Raw genomic sequence first — 16,312 nt, forward strand, 5'->3', positions numbered from 1 at the left:
TAAGATTTGGGAGCTCCACCATTCAATGAGATCATCCTGAACGCCAATTTCCTGCCTTTTCCTCATACCCTTTGATTCCCTTACTGATTAAATATCTGTCTCTCAGCCCTGAATATAGTTAACAAACCAATTCAATGGCTTTCTGAAGTAAAGAATTCCTCAGATTCACCACTCTCTAAGAGAAGAAAATCCTCATCTCTCTCCAAGCTGGATGAACTCTTGCTCAGAGATTATAGCCTGTGGTACTAAACTCTCACACAAGTGGAAGTGACCTCTCAGCATCTACCCTGTCACACCCCAAATAGTACAGGCCCAAGCTACTCAACTTATCATAAGAAAATCCCTTATTGCCTGGGACCAACCCAATAGTGAACTTACTCTGGACTGCCTCCACTGCCAGTATTATTATCCAAAATGTTCACAGTATTCTAGGTGTAGTGTAACTAGTGCCTTATATAGTATTAACAACACGTCCCTATCTTTATATGCCATTCTCTTTGAAATAAATCCAATATTCAACTTTCCTTCTCCAATATCTACTGAACTTGTGATTTATGTACGAAGCTAATTCTTTCTGTGCTGCAGCTTTCTGCAGTCTTCCTCCTTTTAAACAATGTTTAGCTAATCTATTCTTCCTGCCAAAGTGCATAACCTCATGTTTTCCATCAGCTAAGTTTTTGCCTTCTTGCCTTATCTGTCAGTTTCCCTTTGGAGATTCTTTGTGTCATCCTCACCACTTCCCTTCCCACTTACCTTTATGTTGTCTGTAAACCTGACTATGGTATGTTCACTTTCCTTGTCTAAATCATTAATATATAATGTAAATAAATGTGGCTTCAGCACTGATCCCTGTCACACTCCATTAGTTACAGTTTGCCATTCTGAAAATAACCTCCTTACCCCAACACTTTACTATTAGCTAGCAAATGCTCTATTCATGCTAATATATTACTCCCAGCAATATGGGCTTCTTTCTTACTAAGTGGCCTAATGAGTGACACTTCAGTAAATGCCTTTTGGAAATCCAAATCTATTCCATCTGCTGGTTCCTCTTTCTCTGTCTTGCTTGTTACCCCTTCGAAGAATTCTAACTAATTTGTCAGGTTTGATTTTCTTTCCTCTAAGAAGCCATGCTGATTCTTCTTGACTATTTTTATTTTTAAATGCTTTGCTATTGCAGTCTTTATAACAGACTCTAACATTTCCCAATAATAAATATAAGTCTAATTGGCCCCTCGTTAACCTGTTTGTTTTGTCCTCGTTTCTTTTTGAGTAAGGTGTTACATTGGCAACAGTCAATCCAATCTACTCTCAGTCCTCAGCAGTGTTAGGGAAGGGGTCATCAACAGTGATGTAAAACAGCATTTCCAAAGGAATAACCTGCTCACCAGTGCTCAATTTGCCAGGGCCCCTCAATCCCTGACTTCATTACAGCCTTGGTGTATGCATCGAAAAAAGAACAGAACTCCAGATGCGAGATGGGAATAATTGCCCTTGATGTCAAGGCACTATTTGTCTGAGTTTGGCATCAAGGAGATCTGGCAAAATTATAGGCATTTGGAACAACAATAGAAATTGCTGGAGAAACTCAGCAGATCTGGCAACATCTGTGCAGAGAAAGCAGCTTTAGCATTTGGAGTCTTGTGACCCTCCAGAGTTCTGAACTGCCACTGGACTTGAATTGTTAACTTTGCTTTTCTCTCCAGAGGTGCTGCTGAGTTTTTGACGGCAATTTCTCTTTTGATTTCAGAACATCATCTGCTGTTCTAAGCTTTACTTTAGAATCATTTGGGATTGGAGCAGAACTCAGGTTGGTTGGACCAAAAAAGATCTGGCAGCATCTGTGGAGAGAAAAACAGAGTTAATGTTTTGAGTCTTAATACATTAACTTGTTTCTCTCCACAGATACTACTAAACCTACTGAGTTTCTCCAGCACTTGTTTTTATTTAAGATCTTCAGTATTTGCAATGTTTTGCCTTTATTATTGGTATTGTGGGCAGCTGAAACAGATATGATGGGCCAAACAGCTGTCTTATATTCTGTGGCCGTTGTATATTTCTTTATCTAACTGATTTTCTTTTCACCAATTACAGCATAGTTTTTGCGCCGCAAACTAAGTTGCTATCATTATGTTAGTCCAAAACCTTTTGGATTTTTTGAGTTTGAGTGATTAGAATTCTTCATTAAGATTATTCTACTAGCAATTGACTACCTACTGATATATGAGTAGGTATGATTATTGTTAGAATGCTTGTAAGCAAAACTGATCAGTAGCAATTTGGTGATTTCATGGGGTGCTACAGTAGGATTGAAAATAGGATTTTTCTACCATGCAGTGTCACTGAACTGAGTGTAGCAGTAAGATCATCAAAAGATGATCATTCCTAAATTGTGTGGAAAATTTAAGAAAAACAACTTTACCCATGGAGTAGTTAAAATGTGGGACTTACTCTAATAAAGTGGCTAAGGCAAATGGTGTGGATGCATTTAAGAGGAACCTCAATTAGTGTTAGGATGAGATAGATTGGTCAGGGTGTACAGCATAAATGATGGCACAGACCAGCTAGGCTGATTCTGATTTGTAAATGCTAGGTAATATGTAGAAAAGAGCTGAAATGGCCTAGTATTACATAAAACCCTGTTTAGTGTTTTGGTTCCAACATGTTGTTTGAAAAAACCCTACTTCAAAGCTCAGCTTTAATGTGTTCCAGCACAATCACTGTAGCTCAAAGCAAGCCAAGTGCTGCCCGTGCTTATAACTACAGATATGGTGATTGTATTGCTGAGTGTTTTACAGTTCAGGTGAATAAATTGAAATTCCACTTCTACTTTACAGTAATCCAAACAACAATATCACTTCCAACTAAATAAACTATCTGCTAAAATTCTGCCCATTATGCAGTTTTAAAGCTTGTCTCTCAGACAATAATTATACATTTTGATGTTAACATTGGCTTTATGTCTTACAAAGTATTCACAACATCACAAGTTGAAAGCCTTCTCTTTCCAAGCCATTAATTGTTAATTTAAATGTGTCATAATGTATGTCAATTATATGACTGCAACTCAGACACAACGATATGTGATTGGGATCTAAATAATGTCTGGAGGTACTGTCTCCACACCCGTGCAAACCTGAAGTGCAAACATAAGCAGCAATTAATGTAGTGTCATTAACATAGATAAACATCCCAAGCGCCTTCATAGGATTGTCGTCACACTGAGTGATGTAAGGATATATTAATGTAGGTGGCCAAACATTTGCCAGAGTTTTAAGCAGAGCTTTGAAGGAGGACAAAAAGACGAGAAAACTCCAGAGCCTTCCAGTGATGGAATAGTTAAATTTGGCGATGTGCAAGAGTCCAGAATTGGACAAGTGCAGAAATGCCAGAGGAGAGTAGAGTTGTTGAGGCTATGGAGGTAGGAAGTGATGAGACCATGGAGGAATTGGAAAATACAAATGAAATTTCAAAATCAAGGCATTCCTAAGCCAGGAGTCAATAGTGTGGTGCTGGTAAAGTACAGCAGGTCAGGCAGCATCCGAAGAGCAGGAGAATTGACATTTTGGGCATAAGACCTTCATCAGGAAATGTTGAATCTCCTGCTCCTCGGATGCTGCCTGACCTGTGCCTTTCCAGCATCACACTCTCGACTCTGATCTCCAGCATCTGCAGTCCTCACTTTATTCCTAGGCCAGGAGCCAATGTCGGTCAGGAAGTGCAAGGATGAATTAGACTTGATGTAAGCTATGATATGGGTAGCAACAGTTTTGAAAGAGCTCATGTTTTTGGAGGTTTGAGGAAGATGTATCTGCTGTAGAATGGATATGTACTGGTAAGGCCTATGAGAGCTCTAGATAAAGTGCACAATTCTTAATCTGTGACAGCTTGCATATATGGGCTCTTTTCACAACCTTAGGATGTCCCAAAATGATTTGAAGTCAATGTAATTCTTTTGAAATGTACCCACTATTGTATGTAAGAAATCCAGCAGCTGTTTTTCTGCATATCAAGCTCCTGTATATAGATGGGGTCATTCCACATGGAAACACACCCTTTGGCCTAACTCATCTGTGCTGACCAGACATCCCAATCTCACCTAGTCCCATTTGCTAGCATTTGGCCCATATCCCTCTAAAGCTTTCCTGTTCACATACTCATCCAGATACCTTTAATTGTTGTAATTGTACCCATCTCCACCACTTCCTCTGGCAGCTGGTTCCATACATACACCATTCTCTTTGTGAAAAAAGTTACCCTTTAGGTCCTTTTTAGATCTTTCCCCCCTCACGTTAAACCTATGCTCTTTAGTTTTGGATTTCCCCACCTAAGGGAAAAGACCTTTTCTATTCACTGTAACCGTGCTCCTCATGATTTTATAAATCTCCATAAGGTTATCCTTCAGCCATTGACACTCCAGGGGAAAAAAAGGCCCTAGCTTATTCAGCCTCTCCCTATAACTCAAACCCTCCAGTCCTGGCAGCATCCTTGTAAATCTTTTCTGCACCCTCTTAAACATCTGGTATTTGCCACCTCAAGCTATATGTCGGGTAAGGGCTGTTTGAAGTGGCTCCCTGCCACCAAATCTCCATTGCCTTGGACCTAACTAGTGATTTTATAAATATCAAGTCTATAAAAATCATATTAAGTTGAACATATTGTAAGGAGACAAGTTGAATCTTCTGCAGATTCTGGAGGATTCAAGTTGAAATGTCTTTGCATTTTTTAAACAAATTTCTAAATAAATTATTATTGGGAAGAATAGAAATACATATACCACCTTACAGTATCTACAGCACAGACACTTCTTAATTAGCAAGAAATATTATGGCATGACAGCAAAAGGAGAACTGTATTTGGTCAGGAGAAATTACTAGAACTTAGAGCTTGTACTGATCCATCAGGTCTCTCTTTAAAATGAGAACAGAATTCCTCATCCCTAACTATAGTTGACATCAGCAGAAAGGGTGGAGCCAATATAACATGAGCATGAAACAGAAGTATGACAAATAAAACCCAGTTCTATACTTTTTCTGAATCTTCAAAAACTTTAACACTACTGGAATTACAATGTAAAAACTATCAACCTCTATTCATCCTTGCAGTGTTCACATCTCAAATATCATACATACAGGGTGATTTCAGGGCTTTCTGTGGCTCAGGGATCTACCCAATTTACATAGCTGCCCAGTCACTACTGATCAAAGTGCTGAGTGAAACCTCAATCTATTTTTATGATGTACAAAAGCAATTTGACACAAAGTAAGACAAATGACTAAATATGGCTATCCAAAGGTTGTTTGTTGCGATTCCCCACTTTGCATTGGCTCTTTAAATAAGGTATCTAACTATGTAATGCAAAATCTTTTAGTATTGTTGGTTGAAGGATAAATATTGGCCAGGACTTGGAGAGAACACCTCGCTTTTCTTTAACTTGTGCCATGGAATCTTCCACATCTACTTGAGATAGCAGACATGTCTTTGGTTTAATGTTTCTTTTGAAAGATGACACTTCTGACAGTGCAGCTCCTTCACAATACTGATCTCAGCTTTTATGCTCATGCATCTGCATTGGTACTTGAGCCCAGAGCTTTCTGATCCTGAGAGCTCTTTACTGAGCCACAGTATAATTGACATTCATTCCATTCCATAATGCAATGCATTTTGAGTTGGAGATTTATAATCACCAGTGTAATTAACAATAAATATAGTAGTGTTAGGAATGTGCTTATTATGTAGGCTGCATTATTTATCTTGTGATCACAAGTTTTTTGGTTCTTTGTCCAAAGTTTATCCTTTAAAGAGTTTTTACAATGATTCATACCTACTAATCTCCAATTAGTACAAACATTCATCCTTAACAAAGTTAGAGTTCTGTCAGTTCTGAAGAAGAGTCATTGGACCGAAATGTTAAACTCTAATTTCTCTCTATAGATGCTGCAAGACTTGAGATTTTCCAGTAATTTCTGTTTTTGTTTCAGATTTCCAGCATCCACAGTTCTTTCTGGTTCTTTTCAAACGTTCCCAATTTTTTTACAATTTAACTTAATTTGTGATTAAAGTAACTTTCTTAAGGATGACTTCATTTTGAAAAACAAAAACCTGTCGACGCCAGTCATATATCAAAAATTGAGAAACCAATATATATTACCATCTACATTAAGACTTACACTGAGGAAAACGATAGAACTGTATCTCTATGTCTATATTCATGTCAATGGGCTGTGCTGTCACCTCTGACTGAAGTTGTGGTTTTCAATTTGATGCGCGACCTGAGCATAAACTTCATGCTAAAATAGCATCGTGAAAAATCATGCTGTGGAGGTGTCGGTTTTGGATTGGGTTGGGCAAAGTTAAAAATCACACAACCCCAGGTTATAGTCCAACAGGTTTGTTTGGAATCACTAGCTTTCAAAGTGCTGCTCCTTCATCAGGACCACCTGATGAAGGAGCAGTTCTCTGAAAGCTAGTGATTCCACATAAACCTGTTGGACTCTAACCTGGTGTTGTGTGATTTTTAACATCATGAAAAGCGGAATATCTGGTTGTCACTGTTTCTGGAGCTTTGCTGCGTATCCTACACTGAGTCAGTTTAAAGATGCTTCATTGATTATAAAGTGATTTGGGATGCCCCAAGATTGTAAATGCGCAGTCGCAATGCTTAATTTTGTTTATGACATTGAGCACAAATTGCATTGCATTTCTAACATTTCAGTTTAATTTTTTTTAGAATTTGAAAGCAGATCCAGAAGAACTGTTTACAAAGCTGGAGAAGATTGGAAAGGGTTCCTTCGGTGAAGTTTTTAAAGGAATAGACAACAGGACTCAGAAAATCGTGGCCATAAAAAATATTGATCTTGAAGAAGCTGAAGATGAAATTGAGGATATTCAGCAGGAAATAACTGTCCTAAGTCAGTGTGATAGTCCATATGTTACAAAGTACTATGGATCCTATCTGAAGGTGAAGCTTATAACTTTACATTTTTTTTAGGGGAATGAGACATGACGGAGTAATACTCAAGTGGTTGGACCTTAAGTAAATGGCATCAAATGTCTTACATGCTTTCCATACAAGTTTAGTCCAAATTTGTTTTAAAATTAAGAGAAAACTCTGATTTTTGAAATCTTTGTTTGCCAAAGCATTATCAATGGAGGTGGATTGGGGTGGGTGGGTGTGTGTGTGTATCTATATACACGCTGGTTTAGGGGATGAACAACAAAAGGCAAGTCATAAAATACCTCCTGTTAAATAGATTGAGAGTTTCTTTGTGTTAGATTTTGGACTGCATGATATGATATCACTGTAGAGCTTGTTGGTATGATTCTCTTGGTGTTCAAAGTTAGAACAACCACCATTAAGTTGTTATCTTTCATTTGTTTTAATTACACTCTATCTACTTGCTAGTTCAGTCCGGTTGTCTGATCTAAAAGTATGGGCACCTCTGTTGTAGGACTCTGTCTAATGCACTTCTGTGCTCTCGTCTCAGCTGCTTTACCTCTTTCAAAAGCTGTCTATTGACGGAGCTGCAATTTGCTGACATTGTTTCCTACCTGCCCCCAACACCATTCCCTCTGTCAGCTCTGGACCAAACCTTGATCAATTTATAGCTGTTCCTCCCTACTGAACATGTTCAACTCTGCAAGTCTTTCAGCTTCTTACTAGCCTTTTGCTTTCCCAAGGTTAATCAGCTCCTAAGATAAACCTTCTTGTTTTTCTTGACATTCTCCAAAGGGGTTCATCGAGACACTTATCATTGCTTCCTTGTATGCAGCAGCCCCAAATGCGTATCGTCCTCCTCTGACCAACTCCTTACTTCCAGCATCAACCCTATATACTGTCTCCAGTGGATCAGCTCTCACCACTTCTCTCCACATTTTGTTTACACATAAATAAGGTCCTTGCTATCCATGGGCTTATTGTAGGTAATAACCTTGATTCAAGTGTATGGCCAAATCGGAAAGGAGAATAAATACCCCTTTACACTCCCGAAGTTGGTTATAAGTGTTTTACTGTTTAAAAAGATTTCATTTTTTTTCCCGTTCAGTGTGTATTTGACCATGTGTAAAGCTACATGATAACATAAACTGAACAGATCTCTTGAATTAACAAAGGAAGAGGAGTTAGTTTTACTGTAAAATTCATTCAAGTGAAAACTTATGAAGGGCATAGACAGGGTGGATAGAGACAAGCTTTTTCCCAAAGTGAGGGATTCAATAACCAGAGGTCATGCTTTCAAGGTGAGAGGTGGAAAGTTTAAGGGGGATACAGCAAATACTTCACACAGAGGGTGGTGGCGTTTGGTAGAGGCAGGCATGATAGATTCATTTAAGATGCGTCTGGATAGATGCATGAGTAGGTGGGGAGCAGAGGGATACAAATGCTTAGGAATTGATCGACAGGTTTAGACAGTACATTTGGATCGGCTCAGGCTTGAAGGGCCAAAGGGCCTGTTCCTGGGCTGTAAAATTTCTTTGTTCTTTGTTCTAGTAAAACCTATTTCAAATCCTTTGACATGCAAGCATTAGCATGCAAAAATAGAATGAGTTATAGGGTGGGGGAGGTGGAGTTGAGGGGGAAAGAAAGCTCATAAATGGAGATAAGCATATGTTTTAATTTTCTTTTGGGGGTCTTTGAAGTTCCGGACTGTGGCAGCTGATGTAAACGGGATGTTCTTCTGAAGACAATCTCAATTCATCGTTCTCTGTCTCCTATTGTCCTCCTACCCTTCCTTAATCGCTCCCTCAATATAAACTCCCCATCTGTATTTACTACTGAATGTTTGACCTTGCCAGCACTGGTGCTGCCCCAATCACAGACCCTTTCTGATGACTTCCTTATATTGATCTCCACCCACATTTTTTTTCCCCTTTTCATTCCTATATATTTCTGTATCCACCCTTCACAATTCATTTGGGAGTGCATTTTGCTAAACCTGAACTATCTATCCATTGGTCCTCCATTAATCAAGATGTTTATCCAGTTGATGGTCTACTCAACTACGACCTTGCCTCCAGCTTTGTTCTGTTCCTCAGTTAAAACCACGATTTTCTCTTATGTTGGCTATTAACCCCAGCCCCCAGTTTACATCAAGAACAGCTTGCTTTGCCCCTCTCTTAAATCAAAGAGATACAGATTTTAACTAAATCAGCAGGCAGCTAGTTGAGCTATTTACCACCTAGATTTGGCTGGACCGCATAATGTACTATTGAGTCTTGCTCTCATGTAGCACTATTGCAGGAACATTCTGCCATGCCACGGAGATATTTAGCTTTTCTATGCTCCACTCCGTTTTGTTAAGCTCTGCCGTACCGTCTTTCCGGTAATGATCCCCAATAGTGAGTGAAAAAAGTTCACTGATGTCTGTCAAGTGCATCAATAAACTGTTGCTACCATGATCCTTCTCTCCCCGAGGCCACAACACAAAACTCTTAATTTGCTCAACGTTTCCTTGTAGATTCACCTTTAGTCCCAGAAATCAGTTAAATCTTCTTTAAATTGATTCTAATACAGTTATATCCTGGAAATTGTTAGTGATTGAACAGTTTTTAAATGAGTGTAGAGCAAGAGGGAGGAGGGAGGCAAAGAATAAAAGGGAAGTTTTGTGATGTGGTAGTGGCTGAAAATGTGTTGCTGGAAAAGCGCAGCAGGTCAGGCAGCAATCAAGGAACAGGAGAATCGACGTTTCGGGCATAAGCCCTTCTTCAGGAATGATGTGGTAGTGGGCCAATTTTTTGAATTCCTTCAAAAGTTATGGGTATCACCAGGCCAGCAGTTATTGACTAAAGAATATAATTGAGCAAAGTGTGTTTGTTGTGCCCATTCTTGCTGAAATTTAAACATAAGTGCTAATTAGAAATACGGCAAAGTGTAATGTTGGGTGGCTGACCAAACTTTGGCCATGATCACGTCCAGTCCATCAATTGTCTTTGCTAAATATATTTATTTAGTTCAATGTAGGCATTTTCTGAGTTGTGGATTGTTTATTGAACAAAAAATAAACACAAGCAACTCTGTGGTTGGGATGTTATTAAGTCAATTTGGAGCTCACACCCAGAGCAGTGCAGCATTTAAATTTCTTTCATTGACAATGCCACCCCCCCCCCCCCCCCCAAACACCAATGATGTTTTGATGCTGTAAATCTTGCCGTTCTCTATGTATTGTTGGGGGATATAGTCATAGTATCAACCAATTCTTAATTGCCCAGAGTGTAGTTAAACATTGGTCACATTGTTGTGGATCTGGAGACACATGGACCAGACCAGACTAAGGATGGCAAATTGTTTTCCTAAAAGGCATTGAAAGACAAAAGATGATGTTGCAAAGCAAAAGGGGGTTGTGGTAATACATAGTTAGTGCCAATCTTGTGCCTTTTCCATATAACCCTGCACATTGTTACTATTGAAGTAATTTTCCACTGCCCTCTTTAAAGACTCAGTTGAAACTGCAACCACCAGAACATTGCCAGACCCTGACTTTGCTGCATGAAAAAGTTATTTCTGGCATCTTGTTTGCTTCTTTTGCAAAACACTTTAAAACTGCATCTTCCAGATCTTGACCCCTTTATGAGCAGGAATAGTTTATCCCATATATTCTTTTCAGATTCCTTGTGATTTTGGAAACTTATAGCAAATTCCCCTCCAAGGAAAACAGTTCCAACTTTTATAATCTTTCCTCATAACCGAAGTGTCACTTCCCTGGAATCATTCCCATTAACCTTTTCTGAACCCCCTCCAATGAATTCACTTCCTTCATTTGGTATGGTGCCCAGAACTGCGCATGCATCCATGGAGTTATACAACGCAGAAACAGACCTTTCGGTCCAACTCGTCCGTCCCAACGAAATTTCCCAAAATAACCTAGTCCCACTTGCCTGTGTTTGGCCCATATCCTTCCAAACCTTTCCTATTATGTACCTGTTCAAATGTCTTTTAAATGTTGTAACTGTACCTGCATCTACCACTACCTCTGGCAGTTCATTCCACAAACCGACCACCCTCTGTGTGAAACAGCTGCCTTCTCGGGTCTCTTAAATCTTTCCCCTCTCACCTTAAAATATGCCCTCTAGTTTTCAACTCTTCTACTGTAAGCAGAAGGCCTTTGCTATTTACCTTATTAAAGCCCCTCATGATTTTATAAACCTCTATAAGGTCAACCCTCAAAGATTGAGTGAAAAATGTCCCAGCCTAGCCAGCCTCTCCTTACAATTCAAATCATCCAGCCCCTCGTAATTCTTTTCTGAACCATCTCCAATTTAATAATATCCTTCATACAGCAGGGCGACCAGAACCATCTGGTTCACAAATGTCCTTTAGGGAAGGAAATCTGCCATCCTGTCTCAGTCTGGCCTACGTGTGCTTTCAGATCTTCAGCAGTGTGGTTGACTCTTAACTGCCTTATGGGTGATTAAGAATGTGAAATAGATGCTGACCTGACCAGTGACATTCATATCCTGTAAATGCATAAAAAGAATTAAAGGTACTAAAACTCGTTGGTGCATGGCTGTGATCCCACTTTTGTGTTGATATGAAGGCACAAACTTGTAGCTGTTCTACAGTGAATAATTCAGCTATGAATATCAATGGCGACTCATTCCAGCATCCAAGCTGATTGAGAGTTTAGTTCAGCCTTCTACAAATGAGCATTCTTGTTCACATGTTTGATTATTAAGTAAATATAATACTATAGTTTTGTCTTGTTTAGTGATTCTATCACTGAAAAGGTACAAATCAACACCCTGCCATTCTACTTTTATGAAAATGCCCTGGCTCCTGTAAATAAATCCCTGGAAACTGATTTAGTCTTTTCTAATGTCTTGTCTAGACTCGTTAGCTTGCATTTCTATAGTGCCTTTCTTCTCAGCATGTTTCAAAGTTTGTGAGACAACAAGAATCTTCACATTAGATTATTAGATCAAGCTAAGCAAAACCTTATTTTATTTTGGGACCTTTTGCATTGTTCGAGGCTATTCATCTGACACCTGGCTGATGGTGCTCATAAGGGGGGGGTTTGATTGAGGTATATAAAATACTAAAGGGGATTGACAAGGTGGATGTTGAACAGATGCTCCCCCTCGTGGGACAGTCTTGAACAAGAGGTCATAGAAATAGAGTGAGTGGAGGTAGGTTCAAACCTGATAAGAAACTTCTTCTCTGAGGGTTGTGAATCTGTGGAACTCACTGCCCCAGAGTGCAGTAGAGGCAGAATCAATCAAAAGATTCAAGAAAGAATTAGATACATTTCTGATGAAAAGTGGGACAAAGATCTATGGGGACCAGGCAGGAAACTGGAGTTGAGACCAGGATAAGATCAGCCATGATCATGTTAAATGGCAGAGAGGCTCAAAGGGCTGAATTGCCTACTCCTGCTCCTAATTGATGTGTTCTAAATTGGAGAAAGACCAATTCTAATAGTATTAGGCAAGAACTTTCATAAGCTGATTGGGGGCAGATGTTCGCAGGTAAAAGGGTGGCTGGAAAGTGTGAATCCTTTGGAAAAGAGAGAACGCGAATCCAGAGAAAGTATATTCCTGTTATGGTGAAAGGAAAGGCTGGTAGGTATAGGGAATGCTGAATGACTAAAGAAGTTGAGGGTTTGGTTAAGAAAAAGAAGGAAGCATATGTAAGGTATAGACAGGATAGATCGAGTGAATCCTAAGAAGAGTATAAAGGCAGTAGGAGTATACTTAAGAGGGAAATCAGGAGGGCAAAAAGAGGACATGAGATAGCTTTGGCAAATAGAACTAAGGAGAATCCAAAGGGTTTTTACAAATACATTAAGGACAAAAGGGTAACTAAGGAGAGAATAGGACCCCGCAAAGATCAGCAAGACGGCCTTTGTGTGGAGCCGCAGAAAATGGGGGCGATACTAAATTAGTATCTTGCATCAGTATTTACTGTGGAAAAGTAAGATATAGACTGTAGGGAAATAGATGGTGGCACCTTGCAAACTGTCCATATTACAGAGGAGGAAGTGCTGATGTCTTGAAACGCATAAAGGTTGATAAATCCCCAGGACCTGATCAGGTGTACCCTAGAAATCTGTGGGAAGCTTGAGAAGTGATTGCTGGGCCTCTTGCTGAGATATTTGTATCATCATTAGTCGCAGTTGAGGTGCCAGAAGACTGGAGGTTGGCTAACATGGTGCCACTATTTAAGAAAGGTGGTAAGGACAAGCCAGGGAACTATAGACCAATGAGCCTGACGTCGGTGGTGGGCAAGTTGTTGGAGGGAATCCAGAGGGACAGGATGTACGTGTAGTTGGAAAGGCAAGGACTGATTTGGGATAGTCACCATGGCTTTTCTTTTTCCTTATTGTGTGGCACTGCGTTAAACTTCCCTCCATTTTTTAATTTGAGCTTTCTATGTTTTGTCTCTGTGTTTTCACTCTTAAAATTGAGCTGTTTGATTTATAGAAATGAAAGATTACTTGAGATTAATTGAGGAAATCTAGCTAATAGGAATATAAAATTACTTGATGTTTAAGTGTTCATAATGTACAAACTTCCATTAGTGTTCTACCATGAAGAGTATGCAAGTGTTGACACAGCCACTGAGAGGTATTAAGGATGAGTGATTCAAAGCTTGGACAAAGAAGTAGATTTTAAGGTCTCATTTTGGACAGAAGGGTTTCAGGAAGGAATTAGACAATAGATGCAGGAGTAGGCCATTCGGCCTTTTGAGCCAGCGCCACCATTCATTATGATCATGGCTGATTATCCACAATCATCCACTTCCTGTTCCTGACTTATTCCCATAACCCTTGCTTCCACTATCTTGAAGAGCCCTATCCATCTCTTTCTTGAAAGTATCCAGAGACTTGGCCTCCACTGCCTTCTGGGGCAGAGCATTCCATATATCCACCACTCTCTGGGTGAAGAAGTTTCTCCTCCACTCTGTTCTAAATGGCCTACCCTTATTTTTAAACTGTGTCCTCTGGTTCTGGACTCACCCATCAGCGGAAACATGCTTCCTGCTTCCAGAGCATTCAATCCTTTCGTAATCTTGCACGTTATTGCAAAGTTTAAGCATCTAATGTAACAGCTGCCAATGGTGAAACAAAGGAAGTGCGGAATTTGCAATAGGCCAAGTTTTCTCATTGCTTGTTAAAATGTTAAGATTCACTTTGCAAACAGTTTTAATCATTTGTCATGCAGGATACAAAATTATGGATTATCATGGAATATCTTGGTGGTGGCTCAGCTTTAGATCTGGTAAGTATATTATTTTTAAATTTTGCTGTGGAAAATTCATTTGGAGGTAGTTTCTTTTCTTAGAAATAAAAATTTAATCACTGCAATACATACCATGGAGAAATTGCTCTTGTGACTTTGCCCAGTCTTGTTTTAAGAACTGTGCTTTTATAAAGTGAATAACACTTTTCAATTAGAGTAAAATGAACCTGATATCGGTGTCAGCCCAGACTAAAATACTAGTTTGATTTTTAAATGCAGCTCTCAAGATAGATTTTCTGCAAAGCAGTTAAAAAGTAACGTTTGAAATTTTGTGAGAAATTGAAATTCCAGAAAATACACTGATGGTTATAAAATTGAATCGTGAAAGTTGCAACTTTATTGCCCTCCCTAACATTTGGAAAATCTGTAGTCCTTTTTACAGTGCTAGCTTGATTGATCACGAATCTAACATAGTTATTCAAGTTATTATAAGACTAGCTAATGTCAAAATTTGTGAAATCAGGAAAAGGAAGTGTTAAGATAATCTAGAGAACCAACTGAATACCGAAATTCTGTCTCATTGAGTAGTTATTTTGACTATTCTGAGAATATATATCCCACCAAAACTTTTTTGAGCATCACTTACAAATTGGAGCTTTGAATTATCACGTCAAATGGACAGATTATAAAATAGAGATGCAAAGTCTGTAATTTAAGGGAAAGATAGATGACAACCTGAAGAAAAAGGAATAGGTTATGATTTGTGCTGAAAGGAACTGTAGTGGCATGTGTTTAATTTAAAGCATTGCATCATGATCTTATTCCCACATCTCAGAAGATTGTATTGCCTTTGGGGAGTGGGTGCGATGCTGATTCACTAAAATAATGCTGCCCCTGAAAAGGTTAACTCTAATGACATGTTGAATTGACCAGACTTGTTTTTTCTCAAGTATAGAGGGTTAAAGGAGCAATCTAAAGATAGTGTTAAAGATCATGAGAGAGTAAATGGTAACTATTTCCTCTGGTGAGAGGAATCTAAGAAAAGGAAGAACTCTTTAAAATTAGAGCCAGGTCAAATGGAGTGATATTAGGAAATATTTCTTAATACATAGGGGAGTAGAAATGTCTGACTTTCTCCCCTGAGGGCATGTTGTGCCTCAGGTTTTGTGTTTTTTCTCGTCTGTTTACTGGATGTAGGCATTACTAGCTGGGCCAGCATTTTATTGCCCATTGGTAATTGCCTCTGAAAAGGTTGTGATAGAAAGTGGTAAAACTGACAGATTTTTGTTTGGCTTATGTTTTGAGTGGGTTAATGATGTTGAAGAATATAAAGGCATGATTTAGTGGGATAATGGAACATGATCAGAGGACTGAATCGTCTCTATTTATTAAATCTTTTGCTAAGTTCTTAAAAGTTTTATTATTTTTCTTAGTTAGAACCTGGTTCATTGGATGAATACCAGATTGCGACAATACTAAGAGAAATTTTAAAAGGCCTTGAGTATTTGCACTCTGAAAAGAAAATCCACAGGGATATCAAAGGTAAGAAATTGCATTCAAACTTTTAAACCAAGTGGTCATGTTCAAGTCACTCACTTAATTTTGTATACCTTTTCCTAGCTGCCAATGTTTTGCTGTCGGAGCAAGGTGATGTTAAACTCGCAGATTTTGGAGTTGCCGGGCAGCTGACAGATACGCAAATAAAAAGAAACACTTTTGTGGGTACGCCCTTCTGGATGGCACCAGAAGTTATCAAACAGTCTGCATATGATTCAAAGGTACAGATTGTTACTGTTTCTCCAGAATGAACTACAGATAGACAAGGTGACCCTTTTACGAAGGCATAGTTTGCCAAAGTGTCTATAAAAATGTCCAATACACATAGTTCAACTCTTCTACTGGTGGAACTCCGATCCATGCTTATGTTACCTCTAAACTCTATAATTTAGCTCTCTCTCCTTTTAGGTCATCCACCTTCCACCCTCCAAATGTCAACACATCCAAACATTGCTGCACTTAGCCTAACACTCAGCATTCTGGTCACCTTCCTATCGGAAAGATGTTGTGAAACTTGAAAGGGTTCAGAAAAGATTTACAAGGATGTTGCCAGGGTTGGAGGATTTGAGCTATAGGGAGAGGC

The 16,312-nt window shown here is 39.1% G+C and overlaps 1 protein-coding gene across 2 annotated transcripts in view; it reads left to right on the forward strand.

The window, feature by feature from the left end:
- The window catches only part of LOC122550506 (serine/threonine-protein kinase 24-like), a 51,595-nt gene that overhangs the window by 12,950 nt on the left and 22,333 nt on the right, over window positions 1–16,312 (forward strand). For both annotated transcript variants that reach the window (XM_043691330.1, XM_043691329.1), the window contains exons 2-5: window positions 6,731–6,961; window positions 14,155–14,211; window positions 15,606–15,714; window positions 15,793–15,950. In XM_043691330.1, the coding sequence (XP_043547265.1) occupies window positions 6,731–6,961; window positions 14,155–14,211; window positions 15,606–15,714; window positions 15,793–15,950 (555 nt within the window). The remainder of the gene's footprint in view (window positions 1–6,730; window positions 6,962–14,154; window positions 14,212–15,605; window positions 15,715–15,792; window positions 15,951–16,312) is intronic.

This window comes from Chiloscyllium plagiosum, chromosome 6, assembly GCF_004010195.1.
Source record: "Chiloscyllium plagiosum isolate BGI_BamShark_2017 chromosome 6, ASM401019v2, whole genome shotgun sequence".
Classification (NCBI taxonomy): Eukaryota; Metazoa; Chordata; class Chondrichthyes; order Orectolobiformes; family Hemiscylliidae; genus Chiloscyllium; species Chiloscyllium plagiosum.